This window comes from Brassica napus, chromosome C5, assembly GCF_020379485.1.
Source record: "Brassica napus cultivar Da-Ae chromosome C5, Da-Ae, whole genome shotgun sequence".
In the NCBI taxonomy this organism is placed as follows: domain Eukaryota; kingdom Viridiplantae; phylum Streptophyta; class Magnoliopsida; order Brassicales; family Brassicaceae; genus Brassica; species Brassica napus.
In genome coordinates this window covers 45659678-45682047 of record NC_063448.1, presented here as the reverse complement: position 1 = coordinate 45682047, position 22370 = coordinate 45659678, and the positions used below count along the sequence as shown (strand labels likewise).

At 37.6% G+C, this 22370-nt stretch overlaps 3 protein-coding genes across 3 annotated transcripts; all 3 read left to right on the top strand.

Annotated features, from left to right (window-relative positions):
• Nucleotides 1–8187: 8187 nt before the first annotated feature.
• LOC111213056 lies at nucleotides 8188–10233 on the top strand. The gene is made up of 2 exons (XM_022714716.2): nucleotides 8188–8915; nucleotides 9283–10233. Exons 1-2 carry the CDS (start codon nucleotides 8751–8753, stop codon nucleotides 9850–9852), a joined length of 735 nt encoding a protein of 244 aa, XP_022570437.2. The 5' UTR covers nucleotides 8188–8750; the 3' UTR covers nucleotides 9853–10233.
• Nucleotides 10234–10556: 323 nt separating this feature from the next.
• Nucleotides 10557–14730, top strand: LOC106436130 (probable lipid phosphate phosphatase 4). Its single transcript, XM_013877087.3, has 7 exons — nucleotides 10557–11258; nucleotides 11577–11814; nucleotides 11905–11992; nucleotides 12075–12184; nucleotides 12555–12648; nucleotides 12732–12980; nucleotides 13060–14730. The coding sequence occupies exons 2-7, from the start codon at nucleotides 11599–11601 to the stop codon at nucleotides 13218–13220; spliced, it is 918 nt and encodes a 305-aa protein (XP_013732541.2). The 5' UTR covers nucleotides 10557–11258; nucleotides 11577–11598; the 3' UTR covers nucleotides 13221–14730.
• A 3925-nt stretch (nucleotides 14731–18655) lies between these two features.
• On the top strand, nucleotides 18656–21803 carry LOC111213059. The gene is made up of 2 exons (XM_048758431.1): nucleotides 18656–20551; nucleotides 21082–21803. Exons 1-2 carry the CDS (start codon nucleotides 19524–19526, stop codon nucleotides 21767–21769), a joined length of 1716 nt encoding a protein of 571 aa, XP_048614388.1. The 5' UTR covers nucleotides 18656–19523; the 3' UTR covers nucleotides 21770–21803.
• The last annotated feature ends 567 nt before the right edge of the window (nucleotides 21804–22370 follow it).

Here is a 22370-nt window from a genome sequence, read left to right as displayed (position 1 = left end):
TCCGAGGAACACTTGATATAACCTCTTTCCTCGGATAATAGTTATTTGGTTTATCTAGCAAGGCAAAGCTGAATACGAATTAAAAGCTACACAAAACACAACCAAATAAAACAAAGAAACCATGTAAAAGAAATACGAACTCATAATTAAGAAACCTAAAAAAAAACTCAGTTCAAAATTAACAGAAAATAAGACCATAAAACGTTAGAATAGAAAAGAAAATAAAATAGCCGGTGATAGCTCCTACTCCTCGTCTCCTGCTCCAGATGTTCCTGCATCGTTGGGTCTCTTGGACCTCTTTCTTACCCTGTGTGTACCACTCGAACCCGAACCAGAGCTGGATGGAGAGTTGTCCCGATGAACTACATCATCCTTTTGGCAACGACACGGCCTGATACGTGAAATGGCAGCCCAGATCTTGTGTAGCATGTCGTTGTTTGTCTTTATGCTCTGATCTCTCCAATGTTGTTGCTGGCGCGAAGTGGCGTTCGGTGGAAGCTCTTGCAGCTTGTACTGGCTGGAGTCTGATGGGAGTAGCTGATGGGGTTGTGAATCATCTGGAATGGCTTGTGCAGCCTCATCTTGTCCTTCTTCATCAACCACGCCCTTGCCTTTGGTCTGATATTTTGGCGTGAAGAAGGATGGCTTGTCTACTAGTGCGGTAGCAGGGGGTAGAAACTCAACTGCAGCCTCTGAAAGTAGAGCAGTCAGGCCGATCTGAGGCAGGTGGCAGTAGAGTGTTTTCTTCGCTCGGTCCTGGAATACGTAGACGTAAGGACCATCCCGATCGATCCTCGAGTGGGGACCAGCTATGAACTCCTTACTTACTAGAGAAATGACATCCAGGTAGTTCCAAGCAATGTTGTTCGATCTGTCCAGTGCTACCTGGTGGTTCTCACAGTCTACACCCACATGTCTAAGGATCCGAGTAATCACTGCACCAAATCCACATGCATTGCTCTTGGATTTGGTTACTTTCCCCTTGTATCCTGCTAAGTTTGCGGCCAGCACCGCTCCCATGTTGAAGGCAGTAGCAGGTGGGAATGTAGAGTTTCCAAATGCCGGTAGCAAATGCCTCACACCTTGGTACAGGAGGCACAACTCCCATTGCGTGACTGATGCGGCTGTGGTTGTCCCGTATAGCAATGAGCCAATGAGGCGTGTCGCATATCTCAGTACTGGGCTCCGGATAAGTGACTCCTTTGCCTGAGAAGATCTATAAACCCCTGTGCCAATCGTTTCCCAGAAGTTCAACAGCTCTGAAGTCCAATAAAGACCATATGTCCTCTCCCCCGCACTCAATCCAAATAGTCCGCAGAGGTCTGTGAAAGATACCTCATAGTATACTTTCTGCACTACGAATGCCAGAAAACCTTCCTGATGGCTATCATCGGGACGGGTGACGTATGCGGATGCTATGAACTGGCGTACCAACTCCGGATAAGTGGGTTCCTTGAGGTTGCATAGTTGGCCTAGACCCATGTTCTGGAACAGTCCTTCAATGTCTGCTTTGATTCCCAATATTGTCATCGTCTCAGGACATGCTAGTTGTGTAGCCGGAACGGCTACCTTCTTCATGTTGTTGTAGTGGGTGGTATCAGACTTATCCCACTTCTTTGGCCTTTGCTTCTCCAGCTGTGACGAACCCGCTTCTTGTGTGTTTTTCTTTGCTGATGTTTTCGTGCGCTTCATTCTCTACAAAATAGAATCATTGCTCTCAACATGGTTATAATCAATTAAGAAGGCAAAGCTGAACATGAAAATGAAAAGCAAATCGAGTTGTGATAAAAAAAAACGAAATTGAAAAAAATTCTCTATCCCTAAATCATCTCAAATCATGTTCCAAACTCGTTGATCACAGACAATTGTGTTCTATTCCATGTTTAAACATCTGTTTCATGCATATTTGATCAAGGAATCAACACGGAAATAAGAAATTCACAAAACCCAAAAAATTGCTCAAGAACACGATTTCAGAATGTGGAGATTCGCGGAGTATACCTGTCTTAGGGTGAAGACGAGTGTAGGAATCAGGTAGAGCTCGAAAAATCAAGTGGAATAGAGCCCAAAATTGTTCAAATCGGATGATTATAGAGAGAGAAAGGGGGGGGCGAATTATAGGGGAAATCGGAGGGGATGAGAGTTCTAAGGTTTAGATCCAAAAAAGGTCGGGTTTTGCCTTATAATTCTGTTTTCCGAACACGCATCGATCGATGCGTTTTGTTTCTATAACGCATCGATCGATCACATTCTTACGGCCCGGGCCATCTTGGTAATCGATCGATGCGTTTTTGTTCTATAACGCATCGATCGATGCGTTTTTAAAAAACATACAAGATTTTCCGAGGAAATTCCGAGGAACAATTCAGATTGTCGATCGATCGATGGGATACTCTCATCGATCGATCACAATCTTACGGCCCGGTCCATCCTAGTAATCGATCGATGCGTTTGTGTTCTATAACGCATCGATCGATGCATTTTTAAAAAAACATACAAGATTTTCCGACGAAATTCCGAGGAACAATTCAGATTGTCGATAGATCGATGGGTTACTCTCATCGATCGATCACAATCTTACGGCCCCGTAAATCCTAGTAATCGATCGATGCGTTTTTGTTCTATAACGCATCGATCGATGCATTTTTAAAAAAACATACAAGATTTTCCGATGAAATTCCGAGGAACAATTCAGATTGTCGATAGATCGATGGGTTAATCTCATCGATCGATCACAATCTTACGGCCCGGTCCATCCTAGTAATCGATCGATGCGTTTTTGTTCTATAACGCATCGATCGATGCATTTTTAAAAAAACATACAAGATTTTCCGAGGAAATTCCGAGGAACAATTCAGATTGTCGATAGATCGATGGGATACTCTCATCGATCGATCACAATCTTACGGCCCGGGCCATCTTAGTAATCGATCGATTTGTTTTTGTTCAAAAACGCATCGATCGATGCGTTTTTTTAAAAAAAATTACGTTTTGAAACCCCAAACACTAGTTCGTCGGAATTTCCTCGGAATATTCCGAGGAAATTTCGAGGAAGAAGAGGGTTTCGTCGGAGTTCCCTCGGAATAATCCGAGGAAATTCCGAGGAAATAGGGTTTTTAAACCGAAAACAACGTTTTGCCGTTTGAATAACACCTATATAACCCTTATTAAGTGTCTTACGTTCATTATGAAGTCAAAAATTTGTTCCTTACCGTATAATTAACACTTTTCCGATTGTATGAACGAAATCTCGCAACATAAGAGAAACACTTATACCTTTTAACGAACGGTAAAGGGAATACTTTCAATTAGTTTTGAAATTTGTTATTTCATGGTTTATGCTCATGTATACAAAGAATCCTCAATGGTATGCATTACAATTGTATAAGAAATGAAATACGGCAAAAAAAATTGATGTTTTGAAACCCCAAACACTAGTTCCTCGGTATTTCCTCGGAATATTCCGAGGAAATTCCGACGGATATTTTACTATCTGTCGGAATTTCCTCGGAATATTTTCATTTTACCGGGCAAATATTTCGCGAAAATTGAAATTAGAATTCCGACGGAATTCCGACGGATAATGTCCGTCGGACCCTAGGTTTTATAACCACGAGCCCCTTCTTCTTCCCCATTTCTCTCTTCTTCCTCTGCGCCTCCTCTCTTTCTCTCCGGCGATTTCCCCCTGAAATCCGACGATATCTCCGGCGATCTCCCTCTTCTCTTACACAAATCATGTAAGGACCCTATCCCACTCTCTTAGGTTCTATTTGTTAGGTTTTTGTGTAGTTTTGATAGATTTTTGTTAGGGTGATTGGTTAGGATTGTGATTTGGTTGTATAATAGGTTTAGAATTGTGATTTGGTTGAATAATTTGTTTTGTTGAATTGATTTAGAATTTTTTTATAATTTTTTTATTTTTTGTATTTATAAAATCGATTTTTGTATATAAAATCGATTTTTGTATTTTACAAAACGATTTTTCTATATAAATTCGATTTTTTGGATTTTACAAAAAAAAATTTCTATATAAATTCGATTTTTTGGATTTTACAAAACATTTTAATTATTAAACAATTTTTATTTATTAAAACTATTTTTGTTTATTAGAACTATTTTTATATATTTATTAAAAAAATTTAATATATATAAATCTTTTTCTGTGATTAAATTATTTGGGATTTTTTTTTAATAAAAAAAATTAATTTATATATTTCTGTATTTATTAAATATATTTTTTAATTTACAGGTCTCATGATGATCAGACCCGGCCTCGACAGCGTCGTGGTCGTGGTGGTACGGGGAGCCAGTCTCGGGATTCCAGCCATTTTCAGGATTCCCCTTCGCCCCACAGCTCCAACCATACATCTCCCTCTGCTGCACCCGCTCATGCTCCTCTCGCTCCCGCTGCTGCATCCGCTCCTGTTCCTCCGGGTCCTCCGGGAGTGATGAGGGTTGCGGAGTTGGTTCAACAGCCCGGTCGTGACCATCTTCCGTATCTCACTCCGTATCCACATGGACGGGGTCAAACATGGTAATTAAACATTTTTTTTTCTTTAAATTTGGATTCATTATTAACCGTTTGTTCTTTTAATAAGGTTCAACCGATCCGGGAACGGGATCAGCGCATGGATCAACCGTATGATGTACTCGGCCCTCGACAGTGGACATCCGACTTTCACTCACTTCCCAACCGACAAGCAGGTTCTGTGGTTTCGTCAGTTTGCGGTAAGTATTCTAATTTTTTACTTATATTTTTAATCTTTAATATAAATTTTCTACTAATTGTGTTTTTTTTTCAGCAAGAGTTCAACTGGAATTCCGATGAGACGCTCTTTATCTATCACCACTTCGTCCATAAAGTAATGGACAACTATGGGAAGCAGATCCACGAGTGGAAGAAGAAGTGGGAAATCAATAAGGTTCGATTTAATTTATTAAACAATTTTTTAATTTATTAAACTATTTTTTAATTTATTAAACTTTTTCTTTTTTTTTTAATTAAAAGGTCCCAAAGTCGATGAACGATACGGTCTGGAAGGAGTTGTGTGCGCATTGGGATAAGGAGGAGACGAAAGAAACTTCTTCCACCAACTCCACCAACCGCAGGAGCGACCGTAAAGGGAAGGGCATCTACAAGCATAACTTGGGTGCTCAATCTATTGCCACTCTCGGAGATCGCATGGTAAGTTCAACCGCTTTTTCTTCAATTATTTGAGTTTCAGAATTTAAATTTATTGTGCATTTCTTCTAATTTCTAATGTTTCTTTAATTTTATGTTTTTTTTCAAGGCGGAAGAAAATGATGGCGAGCCGGTCGATGATCTCGCCCTAATGAGGAGGGCGTATACCAACAAGAAGACCGGCCAGATTGATGACGGTCTTGTGAGGGACGTGGTCGACCTGGTCCAAACTCAGGTGGTAGACGAAGTGTCTCAGCTTCAAACCGAGGATGACGCTTCGACGGCTTCGACCAACTTGTCCCGGTTTCGAATCAACGAAATCGTTGAATCCGTAAGTTTTTTTTTTTTAAGTTCAATTCATTTATTTCTTGGTTTAAATTTCTAAATTTGGCTTTTTTCTATTCAGTCGGTTCCAAAGAAGAAGGGACGTTTGTTCGGTTTGGGTCGTCGCACCCGGTCGGTTCCTCCTTCTTCTGCACCACCGCCCTTTGTTGATCCAGAAGTACTTACGGCTCAGTTGAAGGACAAAGATGATCGAATATCTTTGTTGGAGACCCAGATGGCGGCTCAACAGGCGGGCTATGAGGCACAGAGGAGGCTGAACCAGCAAATGATGGAGATGATGCAGAGGATGTACCCGAACGAGGTGTTCCCGGACGTGCCAGACCCGTAGTTTTTTTTTCCCCAATCTCGGAATGTTTTATTTTTATTTGTGAAACTTTGAATATTAATTAGTATGATTTCAATTTTACTTTTAATTTCATATTTTCGAATTTAAATTTCAGAAATTTTATTTTTTCAAAAAAATTAATATTTTTTACATTTCGAGGAAATTAATTATATTTTTCACTACATCGATCGATGCGTTTTTGAACAAAAACGCATCGATCGATCCGTTTTTTTTAAAAATATAGCGAGGGACATTTCCCTCGGAATTTTCCGAGGGACAACTCCCTCGGAAAATTCCGAGGAACGGATCCCTCGGAATATACCGAGGGAACAGTTCCTCGGAATAAACCGAGGAAAAAGTCCGTCGGTATACTCCTATCGATCGATGTATATATGTCCAAACACGCATCGATCGATGAACTTCCGAGGAATTATCCCGACGAAGTTCTACCTCGGTATATTCCGAGGACTTTTCCGACAAACAAGGGATCCTCGGAATTTCCTCGGAAATTTATTTCCTCGGAATTCCGTCGGAAAATTCCGAGGGATTTCAGAGGAAAAAAGAAATTCCGAGGAATTATTTCCGACGACGTATTTCGTCGGAATTGCGTCGGAATAACGATATTCCGACGAAATTCCGACGATTTTTTCCCTCAGAATCCTTGATGTTTTCTTGTAGTGTTATAGCCATGTACCGATTCTTATCGGTCTCATTGTTGCCCTTGATGATAGTATCACCAAGTCCCTTTGACCTTAGACTGATCTTTGTATCTAGCGCCCACTGCAAGTAGTTATCTACGGAGAGATTAAGGGCTGCATAGTCTCTGTTTGAGATTTTCGACATCTGAATCACATCATCATTCAAAATTAAGTCTCACAATGTGATCATGTGGCCGCAAGATAATCGACAAGCCCGGCCACAAATATGTCTTACGCATTTATGAAAATTAAGCAATCTAATCGACCATGGTGCGAAACAATCATCAAGCCACACGGCCATGTAGTTCTACTTAATGCAAACGGTTTCAAGATTTTATAAACTACATGCTGGTCGATTCCTTTTAAACAGTATGAATGCAATCCATATTCAGATTCATATGTATGCAAATAATCTTAATCAATTCTAGGGTTTCGGTTTAAACATTAGTAGGATTCGATTTTATGATTAGGGTTTCAAAGCCTTTATAAATCGAGATTAAGTGTTTTAAAACATTTAAACATTCAACCAATTCAGATTCGAGTTTAAACAATCCTAGCAATCTTTCTAGGTGATCAAATAAAACAATCAAGTTTCAAATCAAACAATTAAAACCGATTTTCCAATTTAGGGTTTTAGGGTTTTCGAAACTTTGATCTTTGATCAAGGGAATTTAATTTGAGATTCAAAATCATTAAGACTTTGATTTTAATTGATCAATGGATCAATCTTGAATTATGGTTTAGGAGATCGGACTTATTCGAGCTCCGATTTACTCTTTAAGATTTGATCTATTTTTCCTATGGCTTTCATCTTTAGAGTTCTGATTTTAGGGTTTCAATCTTTACAAAACAACCAGGTTCGATTCATGTTCTCAGAATTAGGATTACCTTTGTTTTGCAGGTCTGAACCGGACCACCAAAGATCAGAGACGAGCTGAGACGAACGGACGCGGGACGGCTCCTATCGGGTCGCGTTGCCGAGAGCTATCGCGATCATGTTTCTTCTCGCGGACGGTTGCGTCTGGTCGGGGATTTGGTCTGAGCTGGACGCAAGCTGAGCTAAGGCTGAGGACATTGATCACGGACAAGGAACGTCTGAATCTGAGCTTGATCGGAGTTGAGCTTGATCGGAGTTTGCAAGCCGGAACGCAAGCAAGAACAACTTAGGGTTCTTCGGGATTAGGGTTCCAAAAGATCAAGACGGCACCGTGTATTGTTTCTGCGTGTGTGGGCGCGTCTGAGATCGGATCGACGAACGGTTTGCGCTGATGGATTTGTCTCGTCAAGAGCTTCAAGATGATATGTGGTTCGTCGTCTGGTTCCTCAGGGTTTGAGAGATAGATCGATTTTAAGTTGCGTCTGATTCAGGGTTTATGTGTGATAGATTTTAGGTTAGGTTTTGTCTCAGGGTTTTGGAGTCTATCGTGCTGATAACGTGTTGTAAATTAGAGAGTTTAGAGAGTTTAGAGACTGAATATTTCTGTGTTCTTATTAATGATCAAGGGGGTTCCTTTATATAAGGATTACAAGATGAAGATAAATGGAAAGTATCCAAAACCTAAACTCACTAGGATTACGAAAATTACTAATACATAATAATAGGAAGATTACATCTACTAGGAAAAGGAAAGGGTTTCCTTTTCTCCAAGCTTTGTGGCCGCTTATCTCTCTCCGGAAGTCGGCTCTCTCTCTTCTCTTTCTAGGGCTTCGGCCATCTCTCCATCTTTTAGTTATTGGGCCGGGTCTGATTAATGACAATCCACTCCATGGTAACAATTTATAACAAGACAATCTAACCTCTTAGCATTTTCCTTAAATTTTAAATTGTTCCAAAGTTATAGTTAGGATTTCTTCCCCAGGTTTATGTTCTCTCATATGAAAACCGATATGGGTCCTACATAAAGCATTGAAGCCCAATAAAATGGGTTTTTAGGCCTAAATTTGTTTGAAAGCCGAAAAGATGTTGAGTGATGTCGAGAGGAGAGATGCAGATCCCATTGACCTTGGAGTTTGTTTGTTTGTTAGTGTCAACACGTGCGACCCACGTGAAAACTCTCCCTTTCCAGCTTCGTGCTTTGTCTCCTCCTGCGTCTCTCTCACTCTCTCGTTTTCTCTGCCAAAATCTTTTGACAATTGATCCCTGTCTCGTCGGAAACATACAAATCTCGAGTATCTCTCTGCAGCGGAGTAGAATTTAAAAATGTGGAAGGAGGAATCGTTGGATTTAGTACTAGTGCCGGCGGGTCTCGCCGTGATGGTCGCTTACCATGTCTGGCTCGGCTACACCATTATCCACCGTCCCAAGCTCACCGCTATCTCCCTCAACGCTGAATCTCGAAGACTATGGGTCTTCGCTATGATGGACGTACGCTTCTCCCTTCTCCTCTTCTTCTTTCGATACAATACTCGTCCCTGACGAGGCTTTGGATTGAGAACTGATAAAAGCATAGTTTGGATTAGCTAAAAAAACATAGAAAATATTGAAAAGGGTTTATGAGTAATGATCATGAGAACAGTAAAGGTAAATACTTTTTAGCTGTTAAGTGATGTAAACATGTGATCTCCAAAAGTTAGAATCAACTTTTGAGTAGTAGACTGTGGCTTATCCTTGGAGCTAGACAATGGCTTTCGCCCTAGGCATAGGAGACACAATCAAGCACACTCTGATTTGTTAGTTCCTTTTAGTTTAGTTTTCGGTTTAGATTCAGTTTTTGTCATTGTTATTTGTGTAGGATCCGATGAAAAACGGTGTATTGGCAGTACAGACAATCAGGAACAACATAATGGCATCAACCGTTTTAGCCACAACAGCAATCACTCTCTGTTCCATCATCGGCGTCTTCGTAAGCAGCAACTCCCCTTCGGAATCCACAGCGTCGCCTATGATATACGGCAACAAAAGCCCTCTCCTTGCAACCATCAAGAACTTCTCGATCCTCATCTGTTTCCTCATGGCCTTTCTCTGCAACGTCCAGTCCATCAGGTACTACGCCCACGTTAGTTTCCTAGTCACCGTGCCCGTCTCCAGAGGGGAAAAAGAGCACTGCGAGTACGTGGCTAGGAACCTGAACCGAGCTCTCTACTTCTGGTTCCTCGGGTTGAGGGCTTTCTACTTCTCCTTCCCGCTCTTCCTGTGGAACTTTGGTCCCATCCCCATGTTTGTGTGCTGTTGTATGATGTCCTCGATTTTGTATTTCTTGGACACGACCACTTCTTTTACTAGGCGTCTCCACAGCCAGTCGTTTAGAGAAACTGCTGAGTCGATGGATGGTGAAATCGAATCAGTGGTTCATGCTCTCTAGATTCTTCTCTGATTCTTTTGTTGTGTGTTGGTTGTTCGTTGAGGTTCTAGAGATATTTTGCGGAATGTTTTTGAAATGTGATGGAAAAACTTGGGCTGCGATTGTTTGTTTGCGTTTTCATGTAACAATGATTAGAAGATTATCATATGAAAACGCAAACGCTTATGTAAACGCAAATAAACAATCGAGAATAATACTTTTGTATGTACTCTGTAGAATGTAGTCTATGTAATTTCAGTGGCCCTGATGCCTATTGCAAATTTGCAATGCCTGCTAAATGAATCAAAGAAGTATCACAATGCAAGTTGGTAAATGTACTCTCAAGTGTTGCATATGACAACCTATATTGGTCTATACATGCGCAACATAAAAGCTCAAAACTACAACAACAACAAAAACGAATCCTTAACTGCGTTCAAGTAGGGACAAGAAAGCAAGTGCTCACTAATTAAAAATGCATAATTTAGGCAAATCTGAGATGTTTCTATTGAATGTGAGATGCATGCACCATGTAAGTACTTTTTTTTTTTCACCATGTAAGTATAATGCAAGTATTATGCATAGATAAAAAATAAGTATCATGTAAGTATATATGTTTGTGTGTAGTAAGAGAGAAGATAATATAATCGTGGTGACAGAAGTCTAGAGAGCACAAAAGAGTGGCTAGAGATGCAGGCTCTTCCTGCTCTCTATATTCTGTCAAAAAATAGAAACGTTCAAGCAATCAAGCTTGACGATGTTACTATACACTGAAAGAACGCATATCACCAGATTTAGGTAGGCGTTATAACATAGTAGTGGAATTGTTACAGTCTTACAGACTATAGTATTATGCTATATGCTCAAAATCTTAGAGGCTAAAAAAAAACTTTCATACACTGTTAAGAACGTGGGAGTTAGCCCATATATCTTCAAATAATTTTTGAAAATAATTTTAGAGTCTTACATATTATGTTATTTCTTAAGAACGTGGGAGTTATGCCCATATCTTCTAGAAAGTATTTGAAAATTTTAATTTGAAAAATAAGAAGTTTGAAATCTATACACAAAGGGAACCAACTTTCATACACTGTTATTAGGCTACCACCACTTTGCAAATAAATGAATATCTTCATTTAGGTATAGTTATTTTTGTTTTAAAGCCACATCCAATGGTGAGAACAAAAAAGACAAAAAAACAAGGGGAAAACAAAGTAATATAACTGTTCTGAAAAAAAAAAACTTAATTTTGCAATAAAACATATTTATCATAGATCTTTCCTCCCCAAAATCACAAAACCATTCACATCTTCAAAAGTTATTGTTTCATTGATTCGTTTGTAAATTGCAACTGCAACCGTAGTAGAAACATTAATTAGGGTTTTTAAACCTCGATCGTCCATCGATTCTTTTCGCATTTTTACCAGGTAACCTTTTTATTCCATCATCTTTATGTCTAATTGTTTATTCATGTATGTATGCATGATGAATCCAGATTATATTTTTTGTGACGTTGTTTTATCTTTGATTAAACCTGAAACAAATTATTTATTTTATTTTTTTCCGATAAATAATTCCTTCATTGCGTTGATAGATGATATGAACAAGAAAATAAACAAAATCTAAGTATATTTTCTCGTTTTAGATTTTTTCTGCATAACACAATTAAAATTTAGTTCTGAAAAAACAAGAAGATAGATTGTGTATACATTACACACATGTTACAATGAAACTGCTGTTTTTAGGTCAATGTAATTAGCCTGAAAGATGGGTAAGATAACGCTTGGATCTCACACGGTAAAGAGCCATGGATGGAAAGTGGCTCGAGAGCATCTAATTGACTGGATCATCCTCGTCCTCCTCGGTATTGTCATCATTGTTCTCAACATTATGGAGCCTTTTCATCGCTACATCGGGCCAGACATGTTGACCGATCTAACTTTCCCATTGTATCAAGACACCATCCCTATTTGGGCTGTCCCGGTAAAGTACACACTTGTTCCGAAAGAAATAATCTCACTATTTCTTTTCATCACAAGAAATCAGTGCTAATGTTGCTGATTATGTGTGTAGATTATTTGTATATTGGTTCCGATATGCATCTTCACAGTGTACTATTACTTTGGAAGAGATGTTTATGATCTTCATCACGCCATTCTCGGTGAGTTAATTTCTACTTATACTGATCATGCTCAAATGTATATTCGGCATGATTTATATTAGTACTTGTATGTTGTGTATAGGTATTGGATTCTCATGTCTTGTGACTGGAGTCACCACTGATTCCATCAAAAATGCGGTCGGTAGGCCACGACCTAACTTCTTCCACCGATGTTTTCCCGATGGTAAAGCGGTATGAAACATCTCCACCAATCCATTACTTCTTAATTTGGACATCAAAGATAATTTGTTAGAGCCTATACAAGAAGCCCAGCTTGTCTCATAAGTCACATAAAATTTAATGCAATGTCATAGGTTCATGTGTGTTAGGGCCTCTTTGCAAAGCAATAAGTATACATAGGGCTGATATGTGATCAAGAGATGTAACCTTTGAGTTAGTGAGGAGGTTCATAGTGTGCAAGAAAATAAAGGAAGATAAAAGTTTAACTAGAACACCAAGAATAAAAGTTAATCTTTTGATCAAATAAAAATCACTAGGGCTTCTTGTATAGCTCTGATAGCATGAAGTTTTTTGTGCTTATACTAAACAAAAATGAAAACAGAAATTTGATTCGGTTACTAAGGATGTTGTGTGCCATGGACTTAAAAAAATCATCAAAGAAGGTTACAAGAGTTTTCCTAGCGGTCACACTTCCTGTAAGTCTTCTAAACACATCAAAGTCGTTAAATATAAACCAATTCCGGTTAACTAAACCGGTTATTTACGGTATAAAATGCAGGGTCCTTCGCCGGTTTAACTTTCCTTGCATGGTACTTATCGGGGAAGATCAAAGTCTTTGACAGAAGAGGACACGTGGCAAAGCTATGCCTTGTGTTCTTACCAATACTCGTCGCAGTTCTCATCGGAATAACACGCGTCGACGACTATTGGCACCATTGGACCGACGTCTTCGCCGGTGCGATCATCGGAATATTTTTCTCATCTTTATCTTACCTCCACTTTTTCCCTTACCCATACGACGACAATGGTAATGAACTTTTTGTTATCATGTCACTCCTTTCATGAATTGGGGTTAACGATTATAATGAATTTTTAAAAATTAATAGGATGGGCACCACATGCGTATTTTAGAATGTTGGCCGAGAGTAGTCGTCGTGACACAACGATGACTCGGAGCGGTTCACGAGAGATGTTGGAAAACGACGTTGAGCTTGGCTCTACCTCCATGCCGCACCATCGTAATCGAGGAAGCACTGATTCTGAATGATAATATTCCTGTGCACATTTTAATTTATTTATGTGTGTAATTTATAACTACATGATTATATATGTGTATGTCTGACTTACTGGTAATTTGTTACTACAGCTAAAATGTTACTTTGCCTAAAATGTACATTTCAATAAGTAGCATATAACTGTTGTTAACCGTGTTCTCAAAGATGTTAGTCTGGTTAGCATTGGTTTAGTTTGGTTTTAATTTTCTCTTGGGGTTCTGATTTCAACGTTGGATCCGTATAAATTAAGCAAAGTGTTTCTTCCTTCAAAATATTTGTAATTTTAACCGATTTATATTTTTTTTTTGTCAAACAGAGGTTCTGTGTACTCAAGTTTAGCTTCCAAAACGAAGTTTTTTTTTTTCTTTTGATAATCCAGGATATCTGGCGGGCCAAGTTCCAACCGACTAATCTCATAGGAGCTTGTTTACCGGCATCAGACATATCTAGATGCTCGCAATGAAAAATAAATATTCATGTCGGCTAGCCACACAAACACGTAAATCTAAGTTTGGTAGTTTCAAACTCAGGATTTTTAACACAATTTCAAGTCCGCCGTACCATTTGACAAATGACAAAGGTTATGTGGTTAACAAAGTTGAAATACATGAAAACAAACAAAGATAACTATTTAACGTGACGTTAGTTTTAAACTGTCTCTATTGTGCTACTTTTTTCTTTACGGCATCTCTCTATTGTTCTACAATTAGTGCTCCATCTTCGGATAAATGAATCTTAATGAAGTGTCATATTGGGAATCGAACGTGAAACGTCCGATTGAAGTTAACCGGACACGGTCACCGAAAGTTATCCACATGGGTTTGGTTTTTCATTTTCCCATAAGGTCTAGATTCATCCATCTTCTTCGGAGACTATCCATGTCATCTGAACAATATTTTCATCTTTTGATAACCAGTGAACAAAGCAAAACTACATTTGTTATATGACTTATAACATGCATGCATATGAATCATTTCATATTCATTTTCAACAGAAGATGGAGTATTACTTACATGGAAGTTTTTTACAACTTTCCGCAAACAAATTGCAGCTAGCTGTAATGTTGGAAATTGTAAAGGATTTAAAGTTAACCATGTTAAATGACAGAAATAATCATATTTTATCAAACATTCTACACCAAGTAAAATAATACTACACAGTTTTCTAAAACATACAAATCTCGACATTATATTATTATGATAAATGTGTATTAACAAAGAAGTTTAGCTCAAATCTATACATTGTTTGATCTACATTATTTTGTAATAAAATTTCTTATGAAACGTTAAGATATAAATTCAGTTTTACTTCTTTTCCAGATTAGCAAGATATATTCAATTTTACTTCTTTTACCGATTAAAAAAAGAGCAAGTCTTGGATATAATCCAATGAAACATTAACATTTGGAAGAAAAAACTACGACTTTTTGCAAAATTGACCTACAACTTAAAGTCAAACACAAAACTAACATCTTTTTTTTTTGAAAATTGGTTTTGCCCTATTCACCCCACAAGTTCATATAATTTACAAAAATGCCATCAATTTTTTTTTTTTTTTTTTTCGAAAATGACATCTTTACTCTCTCACCCTCATCATCTTCAAGTAATTACAAGATTACCATTGTCATCAATACCACAACCACCATGAACAACCAATTTAAAGCTCTTAATGCTCCCAAAATCGATTTACCCTTCTTCTTTTTCCATTCTTGTGAACTAAACACAACATATCTCTCACTTTCTCTCCACAATGAGCTAAAAAAACCCAAGATTTTGATTCTAAAATTTTTATGGTTCATAGAGTCATAGAAGCTAACGATTATGGGTGGGTGACTTTCGTTTGTGATTTTGTGTGCTTGGAGAAGCCTTATGTATGCTAAGGAACTTATCTCACCAATTTAAGGTATGACATCGAGTTTTTTTCCAGATCTGTTCGTCAGACGACTTACTTGGGAAGTCGTCTGGCTGTAGACGACTTACCTGGAAGTCGTCTGGCTGTAGACGACTTACCTGGAAGTCGTCTGGTCAACGCAAAGGTTATTTTTGCAATTGACTTTGAAATCTGTAACCTGAGACGACTGAAAGTTAAGTCGTCTACTATTGTTTGGTTTCAAAAAAAATTCCAAAGAACCTAGACGACTTACATTTCAGTCGTCATAGGTTAGTTTTGCATTTGACTGGATAATTACAGAAGTTTGACTTCCTCAGACGACTTACATTTCAGTCGTCTGTCGAAAATTAAAATAATAATATTTTTTTAAAAGTAAACGACTTACAATTAAGTAGTCATAGGTTAGTTTTGCAATTGAAAAAAAAACTTCAAGATTTAATTATACACAGACGACTTATATTTCAGTCGTCCACCAGACGACTTACTTGTAAGTCGTCGAGGATTTTTTTCCGAGATTCTGGTCAAACCTCGTAAATCCTGGACGACTTACATTTCAGTCGTCTCGTGGACGACTGAATTATAAGTCGTCTGTATATAATTAAATCTTGAAGTTTTTTTTTCAATTGCAAAACTAACCTATCACGACTTAACTGTAAGTCGTCTACTTTTAAAAAATATATTATTATTTTAATTTTCACTAGACGACTGAAATGTAAGTCGTCCAGAAAAGTCAAACTTCTGAAATAATCCAGTCAAATGCAAAACTAACCTATGACGACTGAAATGTAAGTCGTCTAGCTTTTTTGGAGTTTTTTTAACCAAACAATAGTAGACGACTTATTTTTCAGTCGTCCGAAATAACAGATTTCAAAGTCAATTGCAAAAATAACCTCTGCGTTGACCAGACGACGTATAGTTTAGTCGTCTGGATAACTGAGATTGAAGTCGTCCGCGTCTTCGCCGCTAGTTTTTAAGTCTTCTACGTTAGTTTTTGAATAACTTGTATTTTTAAGAGTGATAAGTAACTTCAAGATATGTAAAACTCATATTTACAAAATATGTTCTCTCCCTTAGTTTTACTAAATTTGACTAAGTTTTTCAACGCAAACTTATAAAAAAATATGATATGCTTTGACTAGTTACTATTGTTTGTTTCCATCTCTTAAGTATTATTGTTATAGACAATAATGATGACTATTGTTATGAGTTGGAAGAAGGGTTAAATGCTTCTTAAAATGTTGTATCAATATGAAGCTACCAACATTCTTGTTTATTAAGATGAGAAAAGACCATTGGAGTTTATTATTGCATATGAGAGATCCAAAGATAAGAAAAAGGCTACTGAAGTCTATTATTTCATTGATTTGTAAATGTGTAACCACATTGTTAGCACATTTAATACATCTTGGAAAACATTATTACTGATTTTACAAAAAATTTACAACTAAAAGAGTAGACATGCAATTCACAAAACAGGCCACAAACAAAACTATTATAGATCATTCCTCTACAAATACAAGCTTGGATTCCACTTGAGTAGACAAGACCAGACGACTTTTAAGAAGTCCAGACGACTTCTAAGAAGTCCAGACGACTTCTAAGAAGTCCAGACGACTTCCAGGAAGTTTAGACGACTTTGTCAGAAGACTTTTAGGAAGTTCAGACGACTTCCAGACGACTTTACAGGAAGTCCAGACGACTTTTAGGAAGTCCAGACGACTTCCAGACGACTTCCAGACGACTAACAAGTAAGTCATCCCATAAGTCTTCCAGATCTGAAAAACCTGCATATTAAATCCAGATCTGAAAAACCTGCATATTCAAAAACGTTCAAATGGCTTAAAAACAGAAAAAATGAGTGGAAGATTAGATAAATCTACCTTTACAGAACACACAAAAATACATATCTAAAAATAATAGATCTACCTTTAAATTAGTGGAAGATGAGTACCATCTAATTAAAAACCTGCAAAAAAGATAGATTAGTAAGAAAGACATGAGACAAAACTGAAAAATTCATATAAAGTTTGGTGTTTTCAAGTCAAAGAGATTAGAGTGGGTTTGAAGAGTTTTAGTTTGGGAAAAAAGTAAGAACTTTATACAACAAGAAGTTACCAAATGAAGAAAAATCAGACATAAGAACTTACAAAAACGCTCAGAAAAATCCAGACTACTTCCTGGAAGTCCAGACGACTTCCTGGAAGTCCAGACGGCTTCCTGGAAGTCCAGACGACTTTGTCAGAAGACTTCAAAGAAGTCCAGACGACTAACAAGTAAGTCGTCTCAGAAGTCTTCCAGATCTGAAAAACCTGCATATCAAATCCAGATCTGAAAAACCTGCATATCCAAAAACGTTCAAATGACTTAAAAATAGAGAAAATGAGTGGAAGATTAGATAAATCTACATTTATAGAACACACAAAAATACATATCTAAAATTAATAGATCTACCTTTAAATTAGTGGAAGATGAGTACCATTTGATTAAAAACCTGCAAAAGAGATAGATTAGTAAGAAATACATGAGACAAAACTGAAAAATTCATATAAAGTTTGGTGTTTTCAAGTCAAAGAGATTAGAGAGAGGTTGGAAAGTTTTAGAATGATGAACATTACATTTTTGTTGCAGCCATTTGAGAGGAGGAGAGAGAATGTGTAAATTTTTCTTTATATAGGGAGACAAAAAATCCAATTAGGTTAAATATTTTTGACTCAGACGACTTCCTAGACGACTTACATTTCAGTCGTCTGTTGAAGAAATTAAAACAGACGACTTACGTCCAGAAGAGTTTAATATTTTTAGTGGGAAATTAAATATTTTTATCGGGAAACTAAAATAGAAGACTTTCCAGACGACTTACATGTAAGTCGTCTGTTTTAATTTCTTCACCAGACGACTGAAATGTAAGTCATCCGAGTAAAATGATCCGGTTAGGTTAAAACGTACATTGATAAAATTAAAGGTTCGGTACGATGTGGACGACTGAAATATACGTCGTCCGGGTAAATTATTCAACAGACGACTGAAATATAAGTCGTCCACACCCTAAACATAACCCCTAAACTTAATTATCTAATTAAACACTTCATAAAACCAAATCAAACTTGAAAAGTGTTTACTATACACAGAAATAAACACATATAGGTGAACTAATTTTTGAAAAAAACATTTTAGTTTTCCAAAATCTAACCCTAACAATACATACAATACTACAACATATGTTTGCCAAACTCCTAAACCAAAGTATTTCATGATTCACTACTTCCACTTATCTATCTTCAAAACAAATCAATTTTATCATATCTTAATTTACGTCACTTAAAACTGTTTATAATTACTTGATTTTTATTTTTCACGCATCAAAATATTTTTTTACAAGATTTATAAATTATTTTTAAAATAAACCGGTACCAGACGACTTACACTTCAGTCGTCCAGACGACTTCCAACATCTCAGACGACTCAGACGATTTACTGGGGCTATATTTGTAAAAATGGCTTCTGTTTTTTTGTTTGGTCACAAGGGGTTGAGCTGTAATTTCACTAGGCTTTTAGGTTAGTTTTGCATTTGATTCAAGTTTGGGTATATGTTTGGGATTAAAATCAAGTTGTGGGTTACTTTTGGCAAAAACCCCAAAAAACCATTAGTATTGATTGACCTCCGAATTTTAAAGAATTAACATATAATTTACATATAATTTTATGTCTTTAAGTTATGAAACATTAAGGTTTACAATAAACTATTTATAGCTATTTAGCAAAAAAAAAAACTATTTATATAGCTTTTTAAATCTCAGTACTGATCCTAAATGCAATGCGTCGATTGAATTATAAGCCACAACAATAATTTATGTATAAACCTGTCCAGTTTTGGTCCGTTTTGGTGGTTTGTTTTGATTTTATTTTTATTGTCTTCATTCATCAGTCAGATTGTAAAATTAAAAAAAAAAGTAGGTACGGAGACCTTTAAAAAAATATGTATATGTCAGCGCTATAACCAAATTGTATTTTATTATTAGACGTACAAACCTTTATTTATTTACCAAATGCCGACAAAACTTACAAGATTTTTTTATAATGATAACATAGACCAATCTTAAAATCTACAAAAAAACTTTAATTTAGATTCGAGCAACCAGCTTTGGAGGTCATAACGTTTAATAAAATATGACGCTGGTACCAAAGCTGGGGGTGTAACCGTGTAAGCGTGATCGATCCTCGATGTATATATATAAAGGAAGAAGAAAAGAAAGCGAAATATTTTTCACTACTAGTTTTCGAGAGGTAGATATAATCGCCCTAGCCCAACATGCAGAGAATCTAACGTTTCATCCTTGTTTATTTTTGTTTTATAATACAAACAGATTAGCCCGAATATTAACAAGTTCATCAATACAATAGAACATATGGAGACTCCACTTTCATCTATACCGCAACTAGTCCCAAACCTCACTTCAGCTACAATGGTTGATGGGACGTCCCCACGTGCTATTGCTCTTGATACGGAACTACTTGCGTCCGTCCCAGACACTAAGCTTCGCCTCATGTGCAGCTTTGGCGGCCACATCATGCCTCGTCCACACGACATGGCCCTAACGTACTCCAGCGGCGAGACACGTCTAGTTGTTGTTGATCGACGCTCTTCACTAGCCTCGCTCAGATCTCGTCTCTCTAGTATGCTTCTCAACGGCCGGTCCTTCACACTCAAGTACCAGCTCCCTAACGAAGATCTTGATTCTCTTGTAACCATCACTACCGATGAAGATCTTGAGAACATGATCGAGGAATACGACCGCGCGACGTCATCAGCAACGACGAGTGCAACGCATCGGATACGGTTGTTCCTTTTTGCTAACAAGCTTGAGACGGCTGCTACGATGGGATCTTTGCTTAACAGTGCAAAGTCGGAGACGTGGTTCGTTGATGCTTTGAATCAATCTGGTTTGCTTCCTCGTGGTTTGTCGGATTCTGCCGCTGTGAACAACACCTTGGTGAATCTTGATGAGGGGACCGGAGGAGAGACCGAAGTTCAAGAACTAGAAACTGATGTGGGTGGTGAGAACAAGCGAGGAGATTATATCACAAACGATGTGATGTTTCATCAGGAGATGCATATGAGTTCGATGCCTGATTCACCTATGTTGGAACCCACCGGTGGTTCTTCCTCTTCCTCTCCTTCCACTGCTAACTTACCACCGATCCACGTTAGAGTCAGCGAAGAACAGTTTGCTCATCAACCAATGATGGGGTATAACAATGCACCGATTGATAATGTTACTGCCGTAAGAAATGGTCAGGCTTCATCGGATGACGATCGATCAGATCCTAGTGTGATGGTTGGATACAAAAAGCCACCGTTGCCGATGCAACCATTGCTGATCCCTCTCCGGGGTGCCGGTGGGTATAGCTTGGCATCTCCTGATTCTATTGCAAGGTACGTTCATCTTCTACTGCCACTCTTTATTTACTCGGATATATTGTTTGATATGTATGACTCTTGGTCTAGTGATCTACAAATGTTTTGTGAAATGAGACTCTGAGAGTCTCTTTTGTTGTATTAAATAGCTAAATGTGTTGGTCTAGGCATCCGATTTTTTTCTATCTCATCCATTGTTTTCAGAATGTTTCGAATTTTTTGTTCTCTTTTCTTTTTGAGTAAAGTTTTTTTTTTTTTGAAGAAAGAATTTTTTTTCTCTTTGCCCTGTTTTTTCTGTTTGCTTTATGATCTTCATATGTGGTCTGAATTATACGGGAACATTAGTCTACGTAGCTAAAAAGATAGATGACTACTTTGAAAGTATGTTATAGAAACCAACAATGGATAATTTCTTTTAAAACGTTAAATGCATAAGATGTTATTTCATATTTTATCTTCCAATCTATTACTAGAGATGTCAGGTTTGTTCTTCCAGTCTAATACTAAATTATAATATCTCATGTTTGTTATTGTTATTTTGCATGCAGTGATACTAGCATTTCTTCTGCTACTTCATTTCCGAAGCCGATGTACTACCAAGACCAACCTCCAGCCATCCCAAAAGCCCCGATAACACATCCTGAAACAACATTGGTCCAAACCAGTCACGGCATACCTCTGCATGAAACCACTTCAGTCCAAACCACATCACATGTCATATCCCAGTCAGGTACATACACAACTATGGACCAACAACACCAACTCCAGGTTCAACAACCTCTCTTACACCAAGGTGTTCAGTACATCCCTCATCCATCACAATACATCCCGGTCTACTCTCACCAGCAGCAAAACTATCCGGTTTACGTAATGTCCGTCCCGCAATCTCAACAATATGTCCCATCAAGAACTCCTCCGCTCTGCCCAAACGCAAGACCTGAAGCCGGTCAAAACGTTTACCAAGCTGTTATATCGCAAAACCCTCAGGTTCATCAGATTCAGCAACAGCAATTGCAACAGCCTCAACATCAATACATGAGTTACTCTGGAGGTCCTCTGGAGACGATGTATTTCCATGCACAACATCCTCCTGTTAGCAATGCTATTCCATTGGTTTCTCCGTACCAAAGCATGACACCTGCGGCAGCCGCAGCCGCTCTAGCTGATATGTCCAAGCAGATGACTCTGGATAACGACAAAGAACAACAACATATTGCTGCGTCTCAACTGCTTTAAACACTAAATAGATGTTGCTTATCACGCATAATTTAATAATGTCGAGTCACACAACTCACTAGATATAAATAAGTAGGCTTTTGCTATATAGTCTTCTAAAATGTTTTAATTACTGTTAGTGTACTTTTTTCTTGGAAAATACAAATTGTTTGGATGATTACTATAATTACTATACCAGTATATCGGTGTTATAAGAATATGAAAAATTGCTTGTTTAAATTACTTATCAGTTTGAATTGTTTTAGTGCGAATCTCTTACATAAAATCAAGAAATGCAACCATATACCATAATAGTATGTGGAAAACTCTACTTTTTCCTGTGGTTTGGATCTTGGAAGTCTATAAGCTGATCTTTTGTTTTGAGGTAAAATATCATGCATTAGACTTCTTTCGGAACTGAGCTAAAAATATAAGAAACCAACAAACTATGTGCCTTGGGCTTATATATATACCCACGAAAATCAGCAGAAAGATAATTTAAAATGTGGAACTACTAAAAGTGGCAAAAGAAGAAAACGATTTTTTTAAGAATGATGAAATGAGCAGAGAGTCTTCTTGGTCATCCAACACTTTTATCAGTTGAAAGCAATACAATCTCAAA